Source organism: Acanthochromis polyacanthus, chromosome 9 (assembly GCF_021347895.1).
Source record: "Acanthochromis polyacanthus isolate Apoly-LR-REF ecotype Palm Island chromosome 9, KAUST_Apoly_ChrSc, whole genome shotgun sequence".
NCBI lineage: Eukaryota > Metazoa > Chordata > Actinopteri > Pomacentridae > Acanthochromis > Acanthochromis polyacanthus.
Window position 1 is genome coordinate 8,776,033 of NC_067121.1, and position 27,923 is coordinate 8,803,955.

At 40.1% G+C, this 27,923-nt stretch overlaps 1 protein-coding gene across 1 annotated transcript in view; it reads left to right on the forward strand.

Moving 5' to 3' along the window:
• Positions 1 to 27,923, forward strand: part of pard3ab (par-3 family cell polarity regulator alpha, b) — a 335,934-nt gene that overhangs the window by 52,049 nt on the left and 255,962 nt on the right. Inside the window, exon 2 of the mRNA XM_051953203.1 lies at positions 4,444 to 4,545. Coding sequence (XP_051809163.1) covers positions 4,444 to 4,545 — 102 coding nt within the window. The remainder of the gene's footprint in view (positions 1 to 4,443; positions 4,546 to 27,923) is intronic.

Below are 27,923 nucleotides of genomic sequence, written 5' to 3' on the forward strand. Positions count from 1 at the left end.
GGAAAGTAGAAAATCCAGCGATTTGCTCTGCTTTTTTAGACTGAGATGACTTTATTAATGCCTGGAAGGAAATTAAGTTGTTCCAGCAGCATGCATATTTAATAAAGAGGTAAACCGAAAGACAACGTATGTCAGGGTATAAAGCGTAGATAAAATAATATGAAATAAAATATAATGAAATGAAATAAGATAGAAATATAATATAGAACAAATCAAAATATGAGTGACAGAATGTGCAAATGATGTACATAATAATGACAGACAATGAAGAATACATGTTTTGTTTCTTACACTTTCTGTTTTTAATTGCAACATGCCTTCTGGGTTTGAGGGTTAATGCTAGAGCAAACACACTATACGTGCTTTTATTTGTTTTAAATCACTGCAGCCAAATTTGAATTTCAAACTATTCTTGTGACTATGCAAACATCCTAATTGAACCTTTTAGTTGATATTTAAGTCTGGTTGACAACTGATTTTTCTTTTTTTTGCACATTATACCTGGAAGTTAAAGAAGCGTTCTTATTTTTCCCGGTGATGCATGGAAGCAGGGTATGTTTGCATCCAGTGGGAGACAGTAACCGTAGCATTAACAGTAGCAATACTTTAAGTTCACAACAAGAGAGACCTGAGTTTTTCTTCAATTAGGTGGGAAAAACATGTTAAAATTTTGATATCCACATTGGTCAGAATGAGCTTAAATGTCATCAAAAGTCTCAGAAGCTTTAATTTATTGTTATCTTTTTCATGAAGTTTACTACTTTTACATCATTCAGTTCATGCTTTATCTCTGCCAAACTGTACTAACCACCACCTGGAGCTTGCATAATAACACGGTGGTAAACCTTCATAGTGGACTTTACTTTTTATGGAGCCGTTTCAGAGCAGCTTGTCCGTCTAAAACGCAGAGCTGGGCTTTCCCTCGCAGCCGGCATGTCGGCCTTGGCCTGCCTCCAGCTCTGCTGCTGGCCCGATGAGGGCTACGATTCCTCTGATCTGACTCCAGATCTGTGCTTTTTACGCAATACTTCAGATGGGGGCCCACCAGATTAGCGTCATGGGAATCTCATTTAGGCCCCGAGGGAGCAGGCGAGAGTGAGAGAGTGGATGTGAAGTTAAGACGTTTGTATTCTGTGTTTTTTTTGTCTTTTTTAAATGCCATATGAGGGATTATGTGAGTCTATTTTAAGTGGAAATGCCCACATCAGAGAGTTGTGTGTGTGTTGTTTTCAGACCTTGGCGTGCTGCAGCCTTGTTTACTATGCGACTTAGTACCCCGTCTTAAGTTTGGCACCGTGACATTTGCTCTGAGCTATTTTTACCGGCTGAACTCGGCCTGGCAGAATGACACACTAACACACACATCGACGCACAAACACACACTCGGGTCTGCTCTTTCTCGACGGACACACGCCATAGAGACGTCACACAGGCAACCACCATGCACCATAAACCCACAGAGTAACACTGCCTTCTAAATGTAGCCTAAAAGAAAACCTGGAGTTGGAAGTCCTGTTGTCATGTTTTGTTGTTTTTGTGTGATATATGAGGCTCCCTATAAAATATTACACAACACAGGGAGTGTCTCGCGTGTTGTAATGGTAGTTAACAGAAAATATAGTAATTTTGTTTTTATCCTCACAAGATTCGGGCACCTTTTTTTAAACTTAAAAAATACATTAAACACACTGTATTTGAATTTCTTGCGAGTAAAATAGCAACATGTGTTGTTCTCAAGTGGATAGTGTTTGTCATAAAAAGTCAGTTCTTGAGGGCTGTGTCCAAGCAGTTTTTTTTTAAAGCTCAGCACAGAATTTCATTGTTCTTCCGCCAAAACTTGTCATCGCCATCCGTCATCATCTTGTTTAGGTTTTAAGGTTGCTTTTTTTTAAATTTTTGGGAGTGATCCCAAATTCACTCCGAACAAAACGCTGAAATGTGTTTCGAGTGAAGTGGATTACAAGCGGTGATGTGTGGCTTCTTTTCCCACAACAACAACAAACAGAAAAAGGTTGGACATGCCAGCCCGTCTTTTTTAGAAATAGCTACTCTGGAAATAAGAAAATGACAGACGGCAACGACTTAAAAACATGTTCTTAAACACACGCAGAAACCAGCAGTAATTTGTTTGTGCTGCCTTGTTGACAGATGCAGATCTGAATGTGAATTTTGGCCACTTTCTGCTTTTTTTTTCTCCCCTGTGTCAGATAAAAAATCCAGAAACTTCCAGCCTCGATTTAAACGAAAAGCTTGAAGTTTCATGTTGTTAAAGATGCATTTTTATTTCAGTAGAATATGTCAGATAGAAATGTGCTATTGTGTGCAACTTTAGTTTGTTCTGATGTGAAGCCAGCTTACTTGAAATGCATACAGCGTTTAGGTGTGTGTGTGTGTGTGTGTGTGTGTGTGTGTGTGTGTGTGTGTGTGTGTGTGTGTGTGTGTGTGTGTGTGTGTGTGTGTGTGTGTGTGTGTGTGTGTGTGTGTGTGTGTGTGTGTGTGTGTGTGTGTGTGTGTATTCAGACTTTCACACTGAGCTCTATCAGTTGGAATCCACAGGGTCTCTGTGTCAAAGGTTACACAAAGTGACACCCAATGTCACAAACTACGACATCTGTGACCTCTGTCTGTCTGTCAACAACAAACACAAAACACTTTTCTTCATTGTTGCCTCCTTTAGTGCTGTTAGCTTCCACTCTTGCCGTTCTGTTCGTCCATCATGATCTATTAAATCCTCCTCTTTGTTTTCTCTCTTATAACCGAAATGTTAAGATTCATGCATTTACACACCTAAACCACCTGTAATTTTAGTGACTTGAGCTGCTCTTTTTGCCAATTTAACCAGTTTGTAATATTTGTAGCTATAATTTATCCGTTTATACTTTCCTAAATGTGCATGCTGAGTATATTCAACCCCATTTTATACACTGAATATTTGAATCCAGATCTTCAAAACAGACTTTATATGTGGAAAAAAAATGCAGATTACCTGAATATATACTAAGCTTTGCTCTCCAAATGATTCGGCCTTTCTTTTTCTGTTTCTTTAGCTCTGCATGTTTTTCTTTGTATTTTACGTAAAGCTGCTTAATTATTTAAATATTAAACATTTAAATGAACATGACTGACTGTAATATCGAGGTTTTAGATGTCCACACTCAACGTTGGTGTATTTCAGTTGGTATCGATAAGCAGATGTTCAACAAATTTGGTGTTTTTGGGACCGTTTTATTTGCATTACATGTCAAGGAGAGTTAATTCCTGATTTGATGCAGAGATTTGTACAGTGGCAGAACTTTTTATAAAAACAGGGCTCTGTTTCACAAATGTTAAGGTGTGTTATGCCCCTAAAATCAATTATTAATCTCAGGTTTAGTCAAACCAATAGTTGGCTGTTTTGACCATAATAGTGAATTTTTCCGTTCCTGATTTTGCGTTTTCAGAACTCTCCTCTAGAGAAGCTTGTTATCTTGCGTTAAGTTGCCAGTTAAACAAAACAGACGTGTTTTTATGCCTCCATGAAGCGTCTGGTGCCCGCTGCAGTGAGCTGCATCTGTTGCACTGGACTGGAACTGTACCAGTGGATAATGAGGCTTTGACCCTGAGGGCCGCTGTGTGCAGGATGAAGCCAAACAGTCGCATCATGACTCAGAACGAAGCCTGGACACTTTGCATTGAACACAAACGCACAGTCCACACGTGCACTAGTGTGCAGTCAAGTGGTCATAATTTGTATTTTTGCGCACATGTTTCTATGTTTCGACGCATCAAGGGGAATTTTCACAATTATCTCTCTTTGTCAGTGTCTGTTTTGCATGAAAAACACTTTGAGCTGCACTTTAAGATAAATACTGTTAATCAGTTGAGTGTTTATCCTCTGCTTCAGGTTTTTACTTGCAGGATTCCTTTGATTTTCATATTTTCTTGCCCCTGTCTCCCTCTTTACCTCCATCTTTATCTTCACTTCTTCAGTCAAATGTGTAATGTTTTTTTTTTTTTCATGCCAAAACATTTGAGAAGGAATCAGACTCGATTAGTTGTAGGTGGGATTCCGCCTCAGGCCCTCATGATGGAGAAGGTAGTTCTCTAAAATACCAACGATAAAATGACTGTCATGCTTAAATGCTTGTTTGAAGATTACACAGGTTGAATTTAATCTTTTATTTATCCATTTTATTCCTGTCAGTGTTGCTTTTGAAGTTGTTCTTTTTCTTTGTTGATCAGTGCCCATGCTGACTATTTTTCTGCAGAGCTTTTGCAAACTAAATATTTTACGACACAGACGTCTTAGGCTTTGATATCTCTCTTGTTGCACATTTGCATCAGTCTTTTCCGGGAAGTGACAGTCATTTGCTACCACAATCTTCCACATTTAAGCTCACATCAAACCCTTTTCAGTTTTGATTTTGTCTCTAAACGTCTCCTTCTCCTCTGAATGCTTTCCAGGATGCTAATTACTGGCTGCAGGTCCACCGGTTGGAGCACGGCGACGGAGGAATCCTCGACCTGGACGATGTGCTCTGTGACGTGGCCGACGACAAAGACAGGGTGAGTGACGGTCAGGAAATGACTGGATTTGCTGAAACTTGTGTGCTTTTTCCCCCTGTTTTGGCAGGGTCAGGAACTTCTTACTGACCAATCAGATAAGAGAATTTCTCGTGTACCAAAGCACCCCTTATGTGTATCTGAGCTTTCATTCCATTCCCTTTGATCACTCAAGGACTCTATATAAGCTTTTATGTTGTTTTAACTGAAATAGGTCAATGTGCCTCACTTGGAGATCCTGGATTGTTTATTTTCAGTAATATTTGTCCAAAGAAACTACATAGTAGGTAAATGAATATGTTGTTAACTAACAAGGTGTAAAATAACAGCACTGTTCGATATGAATCGGTTTAGTAAATGACCTGTAGCTGCATGTGAAGTTATTTCCAATTATTTCTGGTCTTGCACTTGTACAGAAGCGTGACCTCTTCACAGTCTGCTTCATCTGCAACTTTCAGTGCAGTTTTTACCTGTTCAGGTATGAAACAGATATGAGGGAAGCTCACCTGGACTGACAACCAGGCGGTCAAGGAGTCACATTCTCTTATGTTAACAACAATACTCAGTTGTCAAGAGGACTGATTTTACAACATGAGGCCACAGGTTAGATCTGGAGGCAAATTTGTTTGGTTTGTCTCACAGAACGTCGTGGAAATGTAGTTTGAATTTATTGAGTTTGTCGCAGCGTTCGATGATGACAAAAACATGTGGCAACATTTTTATTTCAAACATTCAGTGATTTCTTCTTCTTAAACATAAGTAGTTACTGATATTTTTAGTTGCCCGTGGCAGTACGTGAATGTCTGTGGATTTCTAACTGGTAGTTGCAAAAGACGAGACATTTGAGACAGTAATGCAGCACTAATGGAAGGATTCATCTTGGTTCTTTGTGAGATAATTTCAGTAATTTTATTGCAGCAATTATATAGTAGCAGTTCTATTCAGTTTATCTGACAATGCTTTTCTGATAACAGAAAATATAGTTTTCTGTGTAATTCGGCATCTGGTCATGAATCTTGTGCTTCATGTGCAACGTTGTTTTGAGAATTTCCTTCAGGATTTTTAAAGTTCTGTCTTGTAACCGACCTTTAGAGGTAAACAATCCAGTGTTTGTGTTCTTGCAGCACACAAGAGTTTCAGAAATCACTCCATCAAATTTTCCCAAAATGTTTAATGCGCTAATGTGAAATATAACTCAAGAAAAATGTACATTTCAGTAAGAATTTCAAGTTCAGGTGTGTTTGAAACATTTGACCTTTGCCCTCTGCGGTACAGCGATGTACCCAAAGGAATCTTTACGCTGCTGGTGACGAGTTTTCTCTCCTGTAACTGTCAACTTTTACGTTTCTAAGCCTCCGTGTGTGAGCTCTGCATGTGTGCCAGTGTAGCTGTGGACTCTGTGGGTGAGCTGTCATCATGCTATCTTTCCACATGGATCTCTCGTTCCGTGACCCTCTCCCCTTCGTCCCTGTGGGCGTTTTCCACAGCAGAGAGTGTGCACAATTCATACATGACAACTTGTCAGCCCCACTGACACAAATCTGCACCACTTTCACTGCTTTGACACTAAACGCTTCGGGGAGAAGGTTTTAGTTCTCTGAAGTTTGAGCGTACATATTGTGTATGTGCAGCACTGAAATATAAATTATGTAAAATATGGATGAGTGAAATAACAGATTAAATAATTAGTCAGTAGTATAGATGTTTTCAATTGCTCGATGTTTGCAAATGGGCTGGAATTGCTGGAATATTTGAAGGATCTGCACATGGAAGCTGGCTAATACCTAAATCTGGAAAAATGCACCTCTTCCATAAGATTTGTGTTTGTTTTTTTTGTGTTTTTTATATATATATATATATATATATATTCTCTATAAACTAAATTAATAACCAAAATAAACACTGATTAATCATTTTGTTTTGTTCAGGTAATCAATTAGTTAAAAAAAAAAGCCAATTACATGTTAAGTCAAGATCTGGAAATCAAAGAGATATTTTTGATTAATAAATGTCTCAATAAAATTCTTCCTGGCATGTTTTTTGACAGAAAATGCTGTTTGTTATATTTTTGTTCAATTAAAGTTCAACTACTTTATTGAAACTCCTTGACATGCATATATTGTTCTTTTTTTAAGTTGCTGCCGGGCACAGGAAGTCAACTTTTTCACTAAAAAGTTCATTTGAGGACCAAATACCCTAAATGTCACAAAGTCCTGCTCGTCTCAGATAAATGTAGAAAAATCTTGAACTCTGTCTTCTTAGCATCAGTGTCTACACGTTTGTCTTTCTGTGACGCTCAAACATGCAGTTTCAAATGAATCTCGTCAAGCGTTTTGCAGATCTGTGCAGAGGAGCTACTCAGGTGAAAGGTGCATGTTCTGGATATGCTGGTATGCATCATGACTGATGTTCTTTGGGTCACTGGAGGTCTTTAACCATCAGATCTTCTTACCTAGTTGACCCAGCTGAGGGCCAATTGGATCCTAACTTGCGTTCCATCAGCACCCAGCCACTGTTCTGGCCTTTTGATTCATAGCCACCTAGCTGCTCTCTCTGCAGCTTTAGCTACTAGTCTTGGGGCTTTCAGCTGCTTGATGGTGACACCCAGCATGTTAAATGTTTTCTGGACTGACCGTGCACCAAAGAATTCACTCAAAGTGGATCCTTCATCTTTAACTGCTCCATTAGTTCCTGCTATTTGTTGTGCCTGTCTTTTTTGGCTCTTTTCAAGTGGTCTTCCTACGTTATTTGGAAGGTCAAATACGATCACCTGTGTGGTGGAATTTGATAAGATAATGATGTTAGGTTGGAGAGTTTGATGCTAGATGGTCAGGAAGGTTTAGTTTCTAGTTTTAGCAGCTGTGTGGACTTCTTTTTGGAGGATTCTGACTGAGTGTCAGTGTTCAGGACCTGTTTGTTCATCATGCTGCCAAAGATCACAAATTGGGTCTGATTGTGGACAAAATTAAACAAAGTGAAAGATGCACCTAATTTGTTACATCATATTTGGTGCTCTTGTCAAGAAAATATGCACAAAGCAAACTGTGATGTCCCTGATGAAAAAAGTTATACCATCAATACTATTTCAGCATTTTGACTAAGCTCAGATTTATTTGATCACTTTATTAAAAAAAGTATGACCAACATTCACTGTAAATTGTCAATACAAGGCAGTTTCCTATGCTGAAGGTAGACAAACTTTTACTTTCCTTCAGTCTCAGACGTCACATTTCCATCCTCTGCCATCTATAAATTCAGAAGACAAGGTCATTACAATCAGTGTTTTGCTTTGTCTTTTTCAAGTGATTAAAATCTTGTCTTCATCTGATTATATTTGCATATTATGAAGATGCTGTGCATTTATAATCTACCATAAGACACTGATTGGTGCTGCATTGGACAGGAGTGGGTTATCTACATTGCAACCAGCAGCTTTTTAAACTAAATGCACATTGTTCTTGTGATGTAACTGAAGTGCAACAATACAATGCATTTCACTCTGTTTTTTTTTTTCCTTTTGAACAAAGTAGTACAGTTATATTTGAGCCTTCAGCTCACCAAGCCAATCTTAAAGAATGAGTACAGGTAAAAACAGACTTGTGTCAGACTTTTTGTAGCTGAACTTCTTCTTTTATCGCAGTAGTGCTGCAACTAGATCCATGTAGTTAATGTTTTGCTTTGCACTTGACAGTTCAGTTTCACTTTGATATCCTTAAGCAACCTTTATACCAGACACACATTGTGAATTTTGCTGACAGGACAGCAACTTAAAACGACACAGTCTTGACTCGCTACAGTCTTTTCTGGATGTCGTAACAGAGAAAAATACAATCTACATGGCTGGATTATCAATAGAAGATGTAGTGTGCAGTATGTGCAGGGTTCTCACCAGGATTTTTTTACAGCGTAACGGCAGGTCGGGACCACCCGACACTATCCGCAATAGCCTTCATTAAATCTCGCGAGCGACCGGCCCAGATGTCAGCCAATGAGCGTCACGCAGATGCTCCAAATGCTCATGATTTAGGTCACTATTCACCATACATGGCATCACGGAAACAACCGAGACATGCTAGTTGTAACCCCGAGGAAGCGACTCTTAATTTTAGACGGGAATGGGTCAATCGGCAGGAAAGTACGGCTGAGGTGGGGAGACATAAATTAACCTAGATAGGCACCCAGTCGATAAAAACAAACGCACATGGCGTTATCTGTCAAAATAACTCTTTCACAGCGCCAACTGCCCCAATAAAGAAGTTTTCTCACATAAATATGGAAATATTACGCAAGCAAATGTCCTCAAAACACAATACCACAACTTGAAAGGCAGCCTAGCGACCCTAATCACAGCGGAATCTTTTAAACTGACAGCATAACGGCCCGTTACGCTGAAATGGGCTGGCGAGAACGCTGATGTGTGAAAGTATGTCAACCAAACACAAACGTAAAGGCGATTTTGATCTGCAGAACGTCTCATCTTTTCTCATTGTTGCAGCAATCTGAGAATCCCCTTGCTCCTACATTGATGGGTCATAACTATCCAAAAGTTACAACCAGAGAGTCATTTTATAGCTTCAAAGGTTCACTGATGCCGTTGAACCGCTGCGAGGAGATAGAGGCAGCAAACTGACTTCTTTTTAAATCCCACTGTGCTCTGCAGTAAATGAGTCCGATAGAGGAACCCACACTGGAAAGTGGGGCTCTGAGCCACAGTTTCTGCCCTCTGCTGGTCCATATTCCTGCTCAGTGTGTGAGAAAACCCCTTTATCAGTTCGTCGTCACTGTGTGACTGTCGGTGTGTTTGTGGACAGATTTCTTGGCTATTTCATGATAAATGTCTGTGTGACTGCTATCCATGAGAGAAGATTCTCTGGTTGATTTGTAGTCATTCATAGTTTCATGTGTAAACTGATCATATTTAATAAGGCTATCCAACAGTAGAGCACGTGGTTGGGCTGACTGGCTCAAGTTAGATTACTGACATTATTTCAAAGATGAGGCGTGTTTGAGGTTGTCTATTGAGCGGTGAAAATTTGTCTCAAGAGCTGCTTTCTTGGGGTTGTCCACCCTCTTGAAATGATTCCACGTTTTGAAATTCTTGCCCAAAAATATAAAAGAATATTTAACTGTTGAATCACAGCAGGTGTAAAGTAGGGGTCGACCAGTATGGGTTTTTCAGGGCTGATACTGATTGTTGGTAATCAAGAAAGACTGATAACCAGTATTTGGAACTGGCATTCATCAGCAGCATGTGGTCATTCGTAACCGGGCTTTTTTATTAAAAAGGATTTCTGTAGCTGAATATTAGAAGTAGAACTGAAGGCGTCAAAGCATCACAGCATGTTAGTTTACTGAGAGACTGACTGATGGAGATTGATCAGTTTGTCTCCTGGAGTTCCGTCTACTGTTCTTCTGTTTTGTTAGTATTTCACTGTTTCGCTGCCTTTAAACTTAGCTGCTAGCCATTAGCATAGCCCCTGTGGAAGTAGCTAATTTCCTGGTGTGTTTATCTTGTTCAGTTTTTGCAGTCTCTGCTAGAGAGACATTGCTGAGACCACAGAGTGACGACAGACAGACAGAGGCAGTTGCATCTTAAAATAAGTAGGCTGATGATGGGAAAATTGACCAACATCAGCGCCAGTAATTGATAATATATTTATCTATAAAGTAAAAGATGATGTCCTGCTGTGACTGTGTGAATTGTTGTTTTCCTTTCCTGTGACTCACTGATCATTAAAAACTTAGTTGATTCTTCTCATCAGCTAACATTTGGTTGACTTTTAGGAGTCCTATTGTCTGTCCAGAACCTCCAGATCCTCTGTGTTTGTTTTCCCTGACCTCTGACTGCCAGGAGGTCAGTGTCGTTTGCTTATGTGAAACTCAGCTGCCATTAGAGGAAAATCAAATTAAGCCTGACTTTTCTTTCATTTCATGCAGCTGAATCGATTTGATTAATGTCATGCAAGTTTAGCACCATTGAGCAGTGTAGTTGTGTATTTGGTATTTTGTGGAGAGGAAACAAGTGCAGCCATGTAGAAACGTGGGTGGACAAAATGTTGGACTTGTTGATCTGGATCTGTTGTGTATTTTCAAATGATGACACTGAATATCTCATTGTTATTTGTGATTATTTATGACAATGCAATTATACAGTTGGGTGTGGCACTACAGAAATTATCCATCAATACCACGCAGTTGTCAAGTGACCAAACCTAAGGCTGAGTGAGAAACAGCACTAGAAGCAGCATCTGAACACGTATACCCAAACATGTCTGTAAATCTGAATATTTTACTTCCGATTAAAACTTTTTCCCTCTCGGTTTCAGGCTGGAAAATGTTGGATACTTGTAGATAAAAGTCTGAAACAGGCCGAATAAGTTTGGTCCACTTTCATGTAGACAGAAAAAAAGAGGGTAACATGATGGAATTAAACATACATGAGAGTGTGAGTGACTTCATGTGTCCCACTAAACATGACTGGTGGTCTCCTGGTAGCTGTGACTCATCTCAGCCATTCCACAGGAGCTTTTTAAAGACTGGAAGGAATGTCTGGCCCGTCACACAAGGACACTTTTATTAGCTTACATTGGAATCAAACGGCGCAAGCTGCATATAGCGCTCATCTGGGGAATGCGAGTTTATACTGCAGGTTTTAACACTTTTTCTGAGTGTGTGTTTGCATCTCTTGAGTTAAAAGTGTCTGTTTTTATACAGTATGTGTCAGCAATGCCAGGAAAGATGGCCGCCTTCCCTCGAATGCAGCAAATGTTTTTCCAGATGCCATCTTTCCATCCGTTCATCAGCCTTCCTTCCCTTTCCTCACTTTTTTTTTCTCTTCTGCCCTACAAAGTAGAGAGTCCGTGTTTTAAAATGACATAAACTAATCTTCAACCTTTATTAACCTCACTTGCCGGGAATCAACTTTCTGGCAGTTGCCTCTGTAACAGTTCAGCTGGTGGTCCAAGAAAAATACTTGCTCCTGATTGGCTGGCAGGTTGAAATAGTGTTAACTGACACCTTAAACATCATTCTTGTCGGTCCTTTTTGGACCATTTTATGCAATGAACACTCACAGCAGCAATTTGTAACATTTGTGCTGTGTTACTAATTACCTTGCAGCCAGGGCCAACACTTACTACAACCAAAACTGTGGGGCGGCATGGATCAGTGGGTAGAGTGGCCGTCTTGTAACTGGAAGGTTGCCGGTTCGATCCTCGGCCTGTCATGCTCATGTCGAGGGGTCCCTGTGCAAGACACCGAACCCCTAATTGCTCCTGATGGGTTGTGGTTAACGCCTTGCATGGCAGCTTCTGCCATCAGTGTGTGAATGTGTGTGTGAATGGGTAAATGTGATGTATCATGTAAAGCGCTTTGGATAAAAGCGCTATATAAATGCAACCATTTACCATTTAAAAAAAAAAAGAATGACGATGTGGAGGCGTCTTTAGGAATATTACTTATTGTTCTTTTTTGTGCCGTTACATGATCAGTTCAAACTAGTTTTGGCCGCTTGTATCCATGATTTCATTGTTTTGGTCACTACCCAGGGCTTATGACTGTTGGTGGGGTTTTGAAAGAACATCGACTAGTAAATCGAAAGCTTTGTTGTCTGGTTGTGCTTCCTGTTTACCTCCACATTTGAAGACACTGCTTTAATCTGTCTGTCCATCTCGCTCTCAACTTTGTAGCTTGTAAGTAAGAGAGAGTTCTGAGCTTGGAGAAAATAATGCCAGAATCCTGACTTTCAGATTGCACAAACTGGGTTTAGGTGTCTCACCTGCAGAAAGGTGAAGAACTGAGGAGTTCAAAAGCCACAGAGAGAGAGAAAAAAAGATCTCCTTTGATATTCACTGTTGCACATAAAGGTTTCTTCTGCAGCATGTGGTTTGAAGTCCTACCAGGGAGTCGTGCATGGGGTGAGAGGAGTTCAGCATGATGCTGAGGTGTTTTTTTTGAGCATCCTCCTCTCAGAACTCTTTGCCAAAGTCTCTAGTTAGATCTGCTGGCAGCAGCTAGCTTCACCTTCACCACAGCATGTAAAAATTCCCTACTTGCCACTACGGAATGATAGAACATTTGCAATACAGACCCGCATATGTTTGTCAACCAGAACCTTCTCAGTAGATAAAGTTGACTCCAGCACATTCTCTTTTTTAAGATATATTTTCACCTTTATTGTATTGGACAGTAGAGAGAGATGAAACACGGGGAGAAATGTTGGGGAAGGACATGCAGCAAAGGACCGTGAGCCGGAGCCATGGCCACTGTCTCGGGGACTACAGCCCCTGTTCATGGACCACCGCTCAACCAGTTGAATTGTCTGGATTATTTTGTTTCTCGACTGGTCCAGTTTGTTGTCTGTATGTCTCTTAGCTATTTGTAGTCCTCAACAACCTCATGTAGATGGTAACCTTCTGAACTCCAAGCAGTTTGTTGCCATTTCTTTGCTCCTGTCACATTTTTACTTATTGTGTTCTCATTTGTCACTGCAATTTAAAGTCCTGCACCTCCATGAAAATAGCACAACCTCGACTTAAAGCAGAGGGAGCTAAAAATCTCTTATGTGCAGTATGACACAGTTATAATACCATATGCCATAAAAAAGATAATCTTATTGTCAACAAGAATGAGAAATCCTGGAATCAGCATGTCCAATTTTTTCCAAGACCCCGCATGTGTTATCACCACTAAAAACATAGTGGCTCTACATACTTCAGATATTTTATACTTGTTTACATGCTTGTCTCATATCTGCTCTGTGTAAACAAATTTATCGCAGTTCAGCTGAAGAGTATCTGAATTTTTGTTGCGTAACTGTTGGTCTCAGCTGAGTCGACGATGACATCTTGCTTACACCGAGAAGTGCAGAATTTTTTAGTTTTCTTTACAGAATCTGGTTATAGCAAAATTGTAGAATATAATGACTTTGTTGACAATTTTTTCCTCAGATTTTGTAATTAGTCTTCATGAAAGCTCTGACTGATGACTTCAAAGGCTGTTTGAAAGTTGATAATCCAGCCATTTTTTTCCTGTTTTTTTTAATTTATTTTTTTATTACAGATAAATGGTTCAGTTTCAGTCATTTTTCTGAAACTAACAAGCTGTTTAATCCTGTCAGAGGGTTTTGGGGTTCAGAGGGTTAAGCCAGTTGTCCTCCTCTTGTCCTTCCCTCATACAGACCACAGCAGCAGTGTCATCTGAGAATTTATTTACTTTACAACATGAGGGAGCAATTTTAATTATAAACCCCTCAGCTAGACCTCAAGATACATTAGGATGGTTTAATTGGTTAGTTTAGTTGTTACTTCTAATAAAGATTAGAGTGCTTCCCGCATCACTGTAAATGAACCATTAAGCGTGTCTGAACAAAGTCTGTGTCTGTGTGTGTGTAGCATTTTAACTGAGTAAAAAACTACATTTATCATCCCTTTAAATGGACATGGAGCTTTAAAGATCCAGGGGTAGTGTGGTGATGGTTAGTAGCTGCTAGTTGCTCTCCTGCAAGTATGCACACACTCTTCAGCTCAGTCACACCAGATACTTGCCAGAATATGGACCATCACACACACACACACACACACACACACACACACACACACACACACACACACACACACACACACACACACACACACACACACACACACCCCTCCGACATACCCTCGGTGTCCGGTGACGACCTCGTCCCTGCACACACTCCTGCAGCGATGTCACGACCCTGAGTGATGGCACCTGGGCTGTGCCAACACATGCCCGTGTGTGTGTGTGTGTGTTGTGTTACCACAGGGTGTGCCACACAGCTGTGCTTGCCGTTACTCCATCACTGACATGTCTGGCCCCGGTCAGCGTGGTGCCTGGGTGTGTGAGCTAAGAACGTGTGTTGCTGTTTTTCCTTTAAATTGTTATTTTTGTGTGCATAATAGCAGTTTTGATGTCATAATTTAAGTTCCAAACGGTGTGTTTTGTCTTTTTTTTTTTTTTTTGAGTTTTATGATGCACTGAGTAAAACAGAGTGAAATTCCTTAAATGCATGTTCTTGCTTGAGTTTTTTGCGCATTTGTTCTAGAATCAGGTGTTCTGTCGGTCTGAGCTGAATATAGACGCGTCTCCCAGCGTAGGAGACGAGCAGACAGACTTACAGACAGACAGGGGCCACGAGGTTAAGTAAACCCAGAGGAGTTTCTTTAAACGACTCCTTCAGGCTTCTGTTTATCCTGTCGCAGTGTATCAACAGACACTGCTCACATACTTTTGTGTAGCGTGTTTGGAATCAGAGTGATTTGATCCTTTTAAGCAAGTGTAGTATGTCCAGTGTCATTTATTTAGGCAAGTCAGGCACAAGTGTCAGGATTTACTGAAAAAAATACTCAATTTGAAGCTCTCTTTGCACATAACTCAAGATGGTTTTAATGTTGGAATGATTTAAAAGGTATTTTAATGGGATTTACACAAGAACACAAAAGGGGTTAATTAGGAAATGGCCTCATCGTTGGGAGTAACAATAGTGAATCTGCTTTGAAAGCAGATCTGACGCCCGTGAAAACACAGAAGCGTTTACTTGTATTGATCTTGTGTCATGTATTTGGCCCATTTGTTGTGTCTGTGGTACATATTGATTTTCCAAGTGTGTGCACAAGGATGTGGAGATGCCACTGAGGCAGTTTACACACTGAATATGGAGGGTTTTCTCTGATCTGAAAACAGTAGAAGAAAATTTGTACTTTTGATTTGGATATTGACCACTGACTTGTGCTTATATACAGATTTTTTAAAAAATATATAATTTAATTAATATGTGAAGATGGTATTGCTGCTTTCTTTAGGTATACTGAAATTGGTTAGTGTTTCCAGGCATGCCCGTTGTGATGGTGAGACGAAACAAACTAAAGAAAGAAGCTGTAGCATCTTTTGGAAACCATCTAGGGAGATAGATACCATAGATAGTGCTGCTGTGTGCTGGATTGTGGTCTGGACCGGCGCCTGTATGGAGCTTCTCCAGCAACAACATGGTTGGGATGGATGAGAGGTCAGCCGAAACATGTGTGGTGGTTAAAAAAAGTGAAATGGCCTCTCTCATACTGAAATAAAGTCTGTAGGTTGCAACTGACGCTGTCCTTGAATAAGTGAACAATGGTCTGTTTGGTGCCAGTCCGCAGCAGCATGAATGATGAGTTCTGGTTGAAGCTGGCACTTCTTACTTGCTTCCACTTATCGTAGCTGTTCAGGCTTTGTACCCTGTTTTACAAACTGCTGCTGTAAACATAAAACGCAACACTTCTGAGGAGTTTGTGTTCAAAAAACCTTCAGGACATTCCAGCAAACGCAAAGTGAAAGCTGCAGAATGTGACATTAATGCAACCATGCTGCCCACAAAGTGATTTCCTCTTGTCTTTCGCTGTTACTCACATAAAGGGACATCTCTTTCACCAAACCAAACCCGACTGACCCTCCTCCATCCCTTGCAGATCTTCCTGAGGGAGTGTTGGTGATGACCTCATTTATTCCAGGCTAACCCTCCTTCTTCTCCTCCTCCTCCTCCTCCCCCCTTTCTTCTTCTTCTTCCCTCTTTCTAGCCTCTTAATGAGAACAAGATGACAACTTTATACCAGACTCAGCTGGGTGACACAGAAACTTCAGAGCAAGCCTCTGAGACATAGCCAGAATAAGACTGAAGGTTGTGTATATTCAGAACAGTAACAGAATGCATCTCAACTGCTTTCAGTTGTCTATAAAGTGTCAGAAAATAGTGAGAAATGCCCAAAGACCATGCAACAATCATGCAAATTTGCCATTACCACAGTTATGGGTAGGTGATCTGATGATCCTTTATTGTGGACAATCCTAACTTCTAACTAGCTCATTTAGGGTGCTATATTTAGGTATTTTATATTGGACTTTTAGCTGCTGCTAACCCATAGCCCTGGTACATCTTGTGTTTCTCCAGCCGGTCTAATTGCTGTTGTGGTTCTTCAGCTGGTTCTCCAGTGAGTCTCATGTCTTGCAAACGAACCCCAACTCCATCTTCGACTGCAGCTGGCATCAATGGTTCTTGTTCTTTGTTCTGGGAGTTCTGCTGAGAACTGGAGGGCCAGTCCAACCAGAGCTTGTTAGTAGAGAGCTGGTTCATGTGCTGCTTCAACAAGCTCAACAAAGCTGCAGAACAGGACAAGAACACCTTAAAATCCACCTGGGATGAGGTAGTAGGCCACCGTCACCAGCCGCAATCCAAGAATGTTGAGTTGGGGTCCATAAATAGGATGAAAGGCTGAATGGTGAGGCAGCTGAATTAAGGACCATCACAATAGCAACCTGTTTGATCTGCAGGAAGGGAAACATGGGATGGTTCGCAGCGACTACATTTCTAAAAGAAACATTAGACGTTAGATCGAATCACCATTTCCTGTCGGAGCAAAAACGTGAGAGATTTCTGTCCTGGTTTTTTTGCCTTTACATTCCGTTCCATTTATTTCAGACATGCCACAGTATCATAAAAGCATAAAAGAAAATAAATACACAATGAAAAAAAACAAAACAAGACAGCTAAACCAAAGCCTTGACTTCGAGTGCCAGGTTTTACATGCAGGCAGTCACAGAATCACAACTTCAGCTACATCTGTGGGTTGAATTTTATCTCAGACTATCATCAGATCATCTTTTGGCCAAGTTACCAACTGCTACCCTTGGCGTTTTGAAATAATAACACATAAAACCTCACTGTTCATGACAACATGCAACACCGCTGGAAGAAAAATAGCTTTTGAAACCAGTCTGAACGAGACACTTGCACAGTGTGTGTATATACAGTATGTGTGTTTAAGGAGGCTATGAGGAAAGCCATCCACACAGACACCAAACACCACAATGGAGCACCAGGATTTATGTTCTCTGTTATGATAAACTGTGATTGATTGTGCATTCCTGTTTGTGTATCTCATCACCCTAAAGCGATCTAAAATACAAGCGTAGCATTCTTACACCTGCAAACCAACTTTTCATCATTTCTGCGGCGCTCTTGGCAAATCCAGTACAGGAACCCAACATATTGTTCTTGTTTTATTAAATTAATGACATGCAACTGCCACATTAATGTCTTCTAATTGCCTCGGCATCCATTTGGAGGTTAGCTGTTTTTGTCAGAACAGGCCCTTCCTCTCTCCTTCTTTGTAAATCATTTAAGCTCATTGTTTGGGATGAATTAAGCAACCACGCTTGTTTTAACACGTGAAAACATTTTTGCTAATGTTTCGAAAGCTGTTTAAACTGTTGAGGTGTGTTTCTGTGACTGGTCGTGTCCGAACACCCTGCCTCTTGTGTTCTTGCTAACGGCAGCTCCACTCGCCCTGCTGATGAATGTGAGGCCTTATGGGAGCTTCTCCAAGAGGCTGAAAAAGGATGTGTGACAGTGTAGGTGTTGTTTTTATGACTGTGCTTGTGGAAATTAAGATTTCAACATGCACACAGGCATTTGATAAATTTGAACATGTTACATACAACAATTTGGTGTAATAGTAGCGAAAATATGGGTAATATCTCTGTCCGATTGGAATATAATGGAATCTACTGCAGATTTAAGAGCTTGTTTTTGATGAAATATATACCATATGTGTATTATGAGACATCCTGGAATCAACACTTTCCTCCATGCTAGTTGTGAAGTCATTAGTATATTTATTTTAGGCGACCAAATTGGGTCAACTGTCTGGAGTTTTTTGAAGACGTTTTTTCTTTCCATTTCAATCATTAAAAGGTTTTTAAATGTATAATTTACAACAACAAAATAACAAATATGTCAAGTTTAGATTCAGTTAGTTGGCCACCATGGGAAAAAATGGGGAAAAAAACAAAACAAAAAGGAGAAATCCAAGAATTTGAAAAGCTAGAACCAGATTTTTATTGTATTTGCTTACATTTTGACCTCTTGGTAATTAAACTTTTTTTTTCCAAAAAATCTCACCATCATCTGACAAAATAGTGATTACAGGTCACAGTGAAGAACCAGAGCTGGATTCCTGCAGGATTCCAAGATTTAGGTGCACCCAGCTTTTAATTTATTTTCTATTTATTACTGTGTCTTTTGGTGCTGAATTATGCATTTTTAAGCTTTTCCTCTTTGTCAGTTTCCATACACACAAATAAAAAGATCAGAGTTTAAGCCCGTTGGTTTTCTGAGGCCATAATGTTCCCTTAAAGCCTCGCTTGTGTCAGGAAGATGCTTTTAGGCAGCTGAACTCCTCAAAGCCTCTAGTCCCCTCTGTTACTTTAACACTCAACTCAAAGTCAGTTTAAAAAGAATGAAATAACAGGTTCAGTGTTTTTTTTAAATCTACCTTTTCAGGCTGCAAAGAGATGCACAAAGACAGACATACTAAATGTCAGACACCCTGGTGCAATGACTTAAAACAGCTGGATTTGAAACACTTTTGGTCACACGTGAGTCACAAACACTGGAGCTCTACGCTGCTCATAGGTCTTCCTGATTCTGTCACCTTGCTAGCCAACTGCACCCAGTAAACAGTATGAACTTTAAGCTCTGCCGATAAGAACTTCCGTTCAACATGTGCCAGAAATCTGCACTAAAAATCCACCAGTTGCTGCTGAGATTTAGATACAAACAGTTTCTGTGTTTTTACTTGTTTCCTTGGTAAAATAAGCTCATATTACTGGCATCAAATGATAGTGAACCAGTTGATCGCCATCCCTGTTTTGTCTGTAATTAGCACCAGATTGCAATTCCTGGAACTCTGCTAAGAAATAACTCATCAGGTTCTTGGAAAACCTAAAAAATTCTGAGACCCTTCAGTGTAGTGTTGCTCCTAATGTAATTCAAGGTGCTTTGTGAAGTGATTACTCACACACACTTGAGCAGTCTCAGCATTTCACCTTGAGTAATTGTCACCCACACAAACCCTGAGTCACTGTTGCATAATTACGTGTGTGTGCATATACATACATACATTCTGGCTGTGTGTGTTGCGTGTTCGTCCTCGTGTTGTGGATCCTCTTTTGTAATTGCAGGTTAGCAGTGAGCTAACAGTCAGTCGGTCATCTCCGTCTGTGGTCACACAGTCGGGGCGTCTTCATCGCTTCCCTCCGACGGTTCTGGTCAAGGCTCAGGGACCAAAGAACCCACAACACCTCTGAGCTCCACAACACCTTACATGGACACGCAGAAGTTCAGGCGTGTGACATTAACATAATGTATGATGAGTTTAACCACTTAGTCGGCGCTATTATGAACCTGGAGAAATGCAGAAATGACAGATTTTGGAGGTGTTTGTTGCAATCAGAAGGAGAAAAAGTGCAAATATGAAATCTGCTCCAGCTTAAGATCTAGTCCAGTCAATGCGTTAAAGATTTATTGCACTTAAAATTGATGTGCAGCAGTGGAAAAGGTCTGGTTAAAACTCCAAAATGAGACCAGTTTTTATTGTCGGGGAGCCTGTATGTTAGATAAACCTACTATATTCATTAAAATGTGGGACTTGTCCTTGTTTTTTGGCAAAGTGCAAATATGAAATCCCCTGCAGCTTAAAACTTAGATTAGTCAGTGTTTTTGTTGGGCTTTAGGATTTGTAGCACTTCCAATTGACATGTAGCGGTGAAAAAAATGTTGGTGAAAACTCCAAAATGAGAGAAATGTTCATTGCCAGGTAGCCTACATGTTAAAACAGGAGATTTTACCATTTGAAGACCTTCCATTTATAATTGTGGTGTCAACTGGAATCCAACAAAACACTTGGGACATTCACAATACTGCATCACCTCATTTTAGCCCAGCTTTATCCTGGCATCCTGTACCAATATTAGTGTAGTGCTGAAAGCTCATGTACAACTGGCACCAGGAGCTTTCAGCACGGCAGCTAAATATGGTAGAAACTAAAATATCTGAGGAGCTTTTTGTGTTTGAGAGCTGAAATGGATGAGTGTGGCACCAACTGGGGGTCAGAGTGTGGACAGATATCTGAAAATGTAACTCTGAAATCCTTGATTAAACTCCCTTGTGGATGTTGACATGGGCAGCTGTGGACCTCATGGCGTCGTTGTTTTAGTATTTCGTTCGATCAGTATCTACATATTCCCACACAAAGTCTTGTAGACCTTGTAATGTATTCACCCCCAAAATCTGGGGCTGTATGTGAACATCTGCAGAGGGGTTCAACACAGACTCTTGTGGACAGATGATGACATTTTTGTAACTTGGACCCTTGAAGACCTTTGTGCAATACACAGTTTGACTCATGACTCTTACTGAAGTTTTCTTGCATGTGTCATGTTTGCATCTCATAGAAACAGTATATCTGACTATTGTTTTCATATATTTGGTGATTCTTTTAAATGTATTTCTTAGTGCCAGTACATTTAAAATCATCTTACTTAGAACATAGCAAGATTTGTACCTGTAAAAATAAATACTCAAAATGAAAGTTTGCTCAGAAAAACACTATATTATGAGGGGAAAAAAAAAGTATTTTTATGATTTGTTTTCTCATTCAATCTACAGAAAGGATTAGAAAACAAGATAGCAGCTGCCAGAAAGGCGAGACTATAAAAATATAGAAGAAAAGAGGCGTTCTAGTCAAGAAACTGACCCACATTTGTAACCAAAGTGGAGGTTTAACTGAATTTGTATTGACTTTGGAGAGTTTAATGAATTATTGTGATGATCTACCAAAAAAATGTTTTCTGCTCAGGATGTGATGTAACAGACTATAGCTGATCTGTGATTTCTTTGGATCTTTGACATGAATATCAGCTACAAATTAATTGCAACATTTTACCATCATAGCGTGAAATGTTTTACTTTCACTTCATAGTAGCTAGACTGGGACTCGGAGAGTGTAGTCTTCTGTCAGGGACAGTGTCCTAATTCAGTGTATTTATTTTCCTTATTTTTCTTACATGTATGAGCTACTGGTTACCTTGAATTTCCCCTGAGGAGATGAAGGAAGTATCTTATCTATTTACCTATCTATCTATGGAAAACACTTGGATCATAATAAGAGCCATATCTGTAAAAATGATTATCATTGAAAAACACTATGCTAAAAATATGCTGTTGCAGTTTGCTTTCTCAGCCAATCTGCTGAAAGGATTACAAAACAAGATAGCAGCTGCCAGAAAGGCGAGACTATTGTTAGAAAATTCAAGAAACTGAGCCACATTTGTAACCAAAGTGGACGTCTAACTGAATTTACACTGGCTTTTTGGGGTATTTAATCTTAATTGTGGCCATGGAAGTGTCAGGAGGAGACAAAGCCGATGCTTGAGGAGTTAACAGCAGAATCGGGATTACAGCGGCTCACAACAGATGTGTGTGAGTGTGTGTGTTGGTGTTAATGAGATTAGGACTCCCTCCCTCTCTCTCTCTCTCTCTCTCATCCATCACCCTCTCTGGATTTCCTCCCCTCCTGCATTGACTCTGTGATTTACCAGCTCGTGTGATATCTGTAACAGATCAGTCTGCGCTGCTTTGTGGACTTTTATCCTGCTGGCTCAAACATCATCCTCATATAAAAGACTTAAGCATCATGACACTGATGAAGAGTTGATACAGAGGTCTTCTTCTGCCCTCTAGTGGCGGTTTTCTGTCAGTGCATTGTGGTTCTTTGATGACAGTTTTTCATTAACTGGCATGAAAAAAAAGGACTTAAATTACAAATAGTTACAGTCACTGTGTTTGCTGCTCACTGTGGATGATTCAATCAAATTAAGCTTTAACGGTTTGACTCAGCTTTCAATATAATTGCTGCAGTCCAATCGACTTGAGTTATTGCTCAAGATTTATCGCAGTTTCACTTTTGTTTAGAGTGAAAATCAGCTTGAGATTGTACAGAGAAAGGGGAAAAAAAACATGGTAACCTTTTATTTTAGGATCAGCCGCTTTCAGAATAACTGCCACAGACCGTCAGAGACCACACAGACAAACACAGAGGGCGATATGCAGCCTGTGTTTTCAGCTGATCTGTGTAACCCTGCGGCGGTTCAGTGCTCGGTTTGTTTTGCTGCTTGTTTTTGCTCTGCTGCTGAGGGCTGGAGTGGTGACCGGTGGAGGTCGTTCACTCAGCGGGCAGCACGTCGCCTCTGATTTCTTAAAACTCACTGCGGCTGCTTACGAGGGAGGCAACAGCAGTGCTGAGTCTGGGCCACAAATGACTCTCAGAAATAACAAACAGCAGACAAAGACACAGTTGGTTTTGAAAGCAGATGCAAAGGATTTTACAGACGACAGAAATAAACATTTACTGCTCCCTTTGTGGTCAGTTATGCTTTGCTACTGAATTTTTACCTGAAACAAAAAGACAAATTTAGGGGCAGACTTGCTCATTTTGGCTGCAGTCCTACTTTTATTTTGAAAATTCTTTACGTATAAAGTTTATTTGGCCCATGAGCAGTTATCAAATCATCTGCTGCTGCATTGTTTTTCCAAGAATACAAGAATGACTCAAAACATTTTGATTCAATTTCTGTTTGTGCTTCTTCATTAGTTGTTTTTCCAGCATCAGTGAGACAAGACTTGAAAGTTTCTTATGAGTCTGACCTTCATGAGATTCTTGATTTTTCTCCGTCTGCCTCAGTTTCTTTGCTCTTCTTCGTTCAACCTACGTGCATGCACTGGTTTGAGCCACTCCTTTCTACAAAGAAAACTCCTGCAGGCTGAGCCTAGCAGATTCAAGCATCTTGTTCTTCACACTTCAACACTTTGAACCACTGGGAGCCACTGAGTGCAGAAACTGCAGTGCCTTTCTCGCATTGATCTCAAAGTCTCAAGTCTCACAAGCATATGACACTTCTGAAACTGACTTAACCCAGTCAGCCGACATGTTCAGCCTTCAACACTGAATTCACACGACAAAGGCACAAATATGGATGTTATGGACCACAAAATCACAAACTCTGGTATTAATTACGAGGAAAAGACTGGTTTAAAGCTAATTTCAGTAGGTTTGTTTCTGAATTCTTGTCCTGATGTACCTAAAAGTTACATCATGACAGTAGCTCTGCATGTAAAAACAGCCATTCCCTCCAAACAGTACATCACAGGTCATGATCACGTCATTTATTTGGTGGCAATGTTCAGCCAATGTTTGCTTTTTGCTAACATCAAATTGTTGTCGTCAAAGACAAAAAAAAGAAGTACTGCACTTTTTTTTTTTTTTTTACGAATAAACCATGAGGTGAAATGAAAATAGTGATGACTCCTTTTTCGACCTTGTGTTCCATTGTGACACTGAGCAAAACAGACAATTTGTAGTTAGGTTTTTTTAAGTGAATGTTTGATTAATAGTTCTTTGAAGGCAACCAGCAGTTGTCGTTCCCTGCTTCCTGCGGCCTGCTGTCCTGTGTGCTCCGAGCCCATGATTCAGCAGGAATCTCAAATGCAAATTAGTTGCAAAGTTAAACCAATATAATGTGAAATGCAGTTTTATTGCTGCTTTAAAGTCAGTTGCTGTCCTAAATCTGAGATCTGCAACAAAACGAACCTCACCGCCAAGTTTCATGAAATTCATTCCAGTAGCTTTTGTGCAATCCTGCTAAGACATGCAAAGATGACTGAAAACATGTTAAAATTCCTTATGTCTGGATGTAGAGTTGTGCGAGAAGTCACAAAACAGTTCCGTGTTCACACAGTCAGGGTGTGATTTTGCCTATTTGAAAAATAATGATGATCTGGGACCCATAAGCTGTCATTTTTGTGATCTGTTAGGGCCTTAACAGAAAGATTTACTTACTTAAAACAGAGTACAATGACACAGAGCTTCTTGTTTCCAGCAATTCTCATCTGTTTCCTGAAAGCAAACATAAGCCCACCTGCATTCCTGCATCTTTTGAATGATACATACTAAAAAAAAGCCAACATTAGTGGAGCCCAGGCCTGTTTAGTCTTTCTTCACAGTTCCCTCTCTCCTTCACTCATACATACATCCACCCTCTCTGCCAGAGGGGTTTTCACCACAGTGACTGAGCCAACCCAGCTGTGGTCTGTGGGAACAGCAGGCAGGAAGTGGTGTGTGTCTATTTCTGTGTGTGTGTGTGAGTGTGTGTGAGTCAGCATTGTCTCCAGACTCGATGTATAAGGGATGCTGGAACAGATCCCAAACAGGCCGAAACTGTTGTCATAAAACTCTGTAGCTGCACAATAAACCAAGTGAACTGCGTTTTCATCCATATGTATGAATTGGCAGACAAAGAAAACTTAAATTTGTTATCTGAGTTCATTAGCTTTATAGCTCTTAAGCTGAAAATAGCAACAGAATGCGGTTGTTATTCAAGCAATGTCTCATATATGACTATCTACGGGGCCAAATCTGAGAAGTAAGTAATATTACATTTGTTATTATCGGTTTGAGGTTATGTTTGAGGTTACAGTGTCCAACCCCACTTATGGCTACGCTTTAGCTGCAGCTGTTGCCATGGCAACCATTTTCAGCAGTCTTCCGAGTTTTAAAAAAAAAAAATTAGAGGTATCATCAGTAAATCAACAATGCAGCGACAGTGACGCCTCGTATTGACGTATTTTGTGGTATTCGTGTGCATGGAAATTGTGTTTCTGCTGTTTGATTGGAGGCATTGAGGTGATAATGTTTTACGAAATGAGACACAAAAATCAACCAGATTAATTAGAGAATAGGTGGATGCTGAGTTTAGTTAATGTTGTCCCTGATACGATGTTCATGCTTTTCTTTAAGCATTCAAATGTAGAACTTTACTAAAGAAGGCGTGTTCGTTGGTTTGCATTTAGTTTGAAAACAACACCGGTATTCTTGATTAACACAGTTTCCGTGGCATTTCTTATTAAACACTCACTGATTTTCTTTTGTTCCTTTATTTTTCTAAATAAATGAGTATATTGGGATTGCAGAAACCCACTGGTGTCAGCTGTTTGCCTCCGTCACGTCCTTGTTCCACCACCGGGGGTCAGTGTGGGTTCAGGTTTAACCAGACTGACGCTGAGGACTTTGCCATCAGTCTGCAGGCTGATTAGAGGTCAGAGCAGCAGGAAGTTTGTGTCTTAAAGCTCGGAGGCTTTACATCATGCTCCCCTGGGTGCTCTCAGGACCCGCTGGGACTCTCGTTAGTTTTATAGGCGGTTTTAACAGGGGAGAACAGGAAGGAAATGACTTAGGGTTGCATCAAACACAACATACTCACAATTCTCTCTTTGTGTCTTTTAAATTATTGTAAAACTTTTTCTACATGCTCATGCATTCTGAAAAGTCATTCATACGACCCCTTATCACCAATTAATTCATGACTGTGACATAAAAATTCAAGCTAGATAAACCATTTAAATTGCAAACATTGTTTTGATGAGTTGTGTTGAAATTACTTGTAAGTTAAACTCAAATTTTTGCGTTAATTAATTTAAAGCATAATTCAAATTAAATTCTGCTGTATAGCTCAATTTTTCTCCACCTTGAGCTGAACTTATTAAAACTGTATTTTTATGCTACCAGTAAGTAACAATTCATTTACAATATCATTGATTTGTAGACGAGAGATTAATTTTACTCAACTCAATATAGTTTGTTGATTAAACAGAATTTCACTAAAAAATTGAAATAAGTGAAAAAGATTGCAAACTGTTTGCAATGTGTTGCTTTCAGCCTTGATATTTGTTTTTAGCGTTTACATCTCGTAATATGCTTTTTTTTTTGCTTTGTTTTAAAACAGGTAGCTTTCAGACAGTGAATTTTTCGTGTCCGTATTTCCTCATGCAAAGACATTTTGCACACTCCAAGGTAAATAGTATATAACAATGATTTATTGAGGTCATTGTTATTTCTTTTTTTTTTATTTGGAGCAGCTTTAATTTTCTACCTCTTGCTACTTATTTGACTTGCCGCTTTTGTTTTTCAACATATTTTAATCCTTATTTAAGTTTTCCTACCTGCCTGTTGTTTGCCATAGATTCCACCTATGTGAATACTTCTCTTCTGATTTAACTTATAATTAGACGATATAATCCATTGATGTTGTAACCTCCTCCTTTTCCCACCAACAGTCATCGTTTCCTCCCCTTTTCTTCCTCCAAAGGGTGACAATGAATTTTTAATTCCTACTGCAGGAAGTTGCAGAGAAGTAGTCAGGAAGTGAATGTTTGGGGGGAATAAACAGGATGTTGTTGTGTGATTAGCACCGTTTGTGTTGTCACTTCCTTCCATCATCTGTGCTTTGATGGCCTGTGAAGTCTCCGGGAGTAAATCAAAGTCAGAAAATAAATTTTTTTCTCTCATCTGCAGGCACACATTGGGCTTGAATAGAAGAACCTTGTGAAGGTTTGGCATTGATCTCGGCATTTTAGCTGGAACGCTTGTTCACAATGACACGCACTGAAGGCGATGGTGAAGAAATTGAGCAAAATCCTTCATTGTGGATGTTGTTATGGGGAGAATCTGTCGTGCTGTTTTGTAAATCTCTGACGTCAGTTCTGTCCTTTCATGGTTCTTATTGTAAACCATACTTTTGAAAGAGAGCCTCAAGGTTAAAATGTAGACGAACAAGTAAGAGGCTGAGAGCTGTACAGAAAACTACAAAAGGTTTTGTAGTTTCAAAATGTATACGCACATCTACAGACAAATGATGCTCATATCTATGTGTCTCAATATAGACTTCCCCCAGGCATCTGATTCCACCAGCAGGTCAGCACGAAACGGGGAAGAACATGCTCTCACAACAAACTCATTGACCCCCGAGAATCAGGATCCATTCTAATCGACTCAGCGCTCCGACACGCTGACAACTCACATGTCGGCACCCCGTCCTCCTATTGTTACAGTGGAGGCAACCCAAACACTGACGGAGGCACTATTATTGCACTCAGAGGTTTATGTTATGGTTTGGATGTTGTTGGGCTTGCAGAATGATTAATTTGCTTGAAACTGTCAGAGGGTGGATCATTTGTAGAGATTTGTTGGGTAAAAAGAAAGCTGCTTTTGGATTCATACTCCTTGAATGTGTTTGGGAACTAATTCTAATGATGAAGGACAAATAGCTGCTGCCTTCATCAAACAAAAATCTCAAATTTCTCCATGATTCACAGTTTTTATGTGCACAACATTCACCTGAGTAAAGTGTCTACACTTGAGTACAGCGGGCACACTGAAGGCCGCAGCGTTGAAAGCCACCCACCGACCATTGTCGGTGGGTGGCTTTCATACATCCAATTAGGGCATGGACACAAGACCACTGAGGGTCCTGTGGTGTCTGAATCTAATACTATGGCAGCAGATCTTTTGGGTTTCAGCTCAGGGCCTTTTTGGATTACGCTTGTTGCAGCACATTTCATAGATGCTTCATCAGATTGCAATCTGGACAGTTTTGGAGGTCGGGTCATAGCCTTTGGGCTCTTGGTTGTGTTCCTCGAGTTGTTCCTGTGCAGT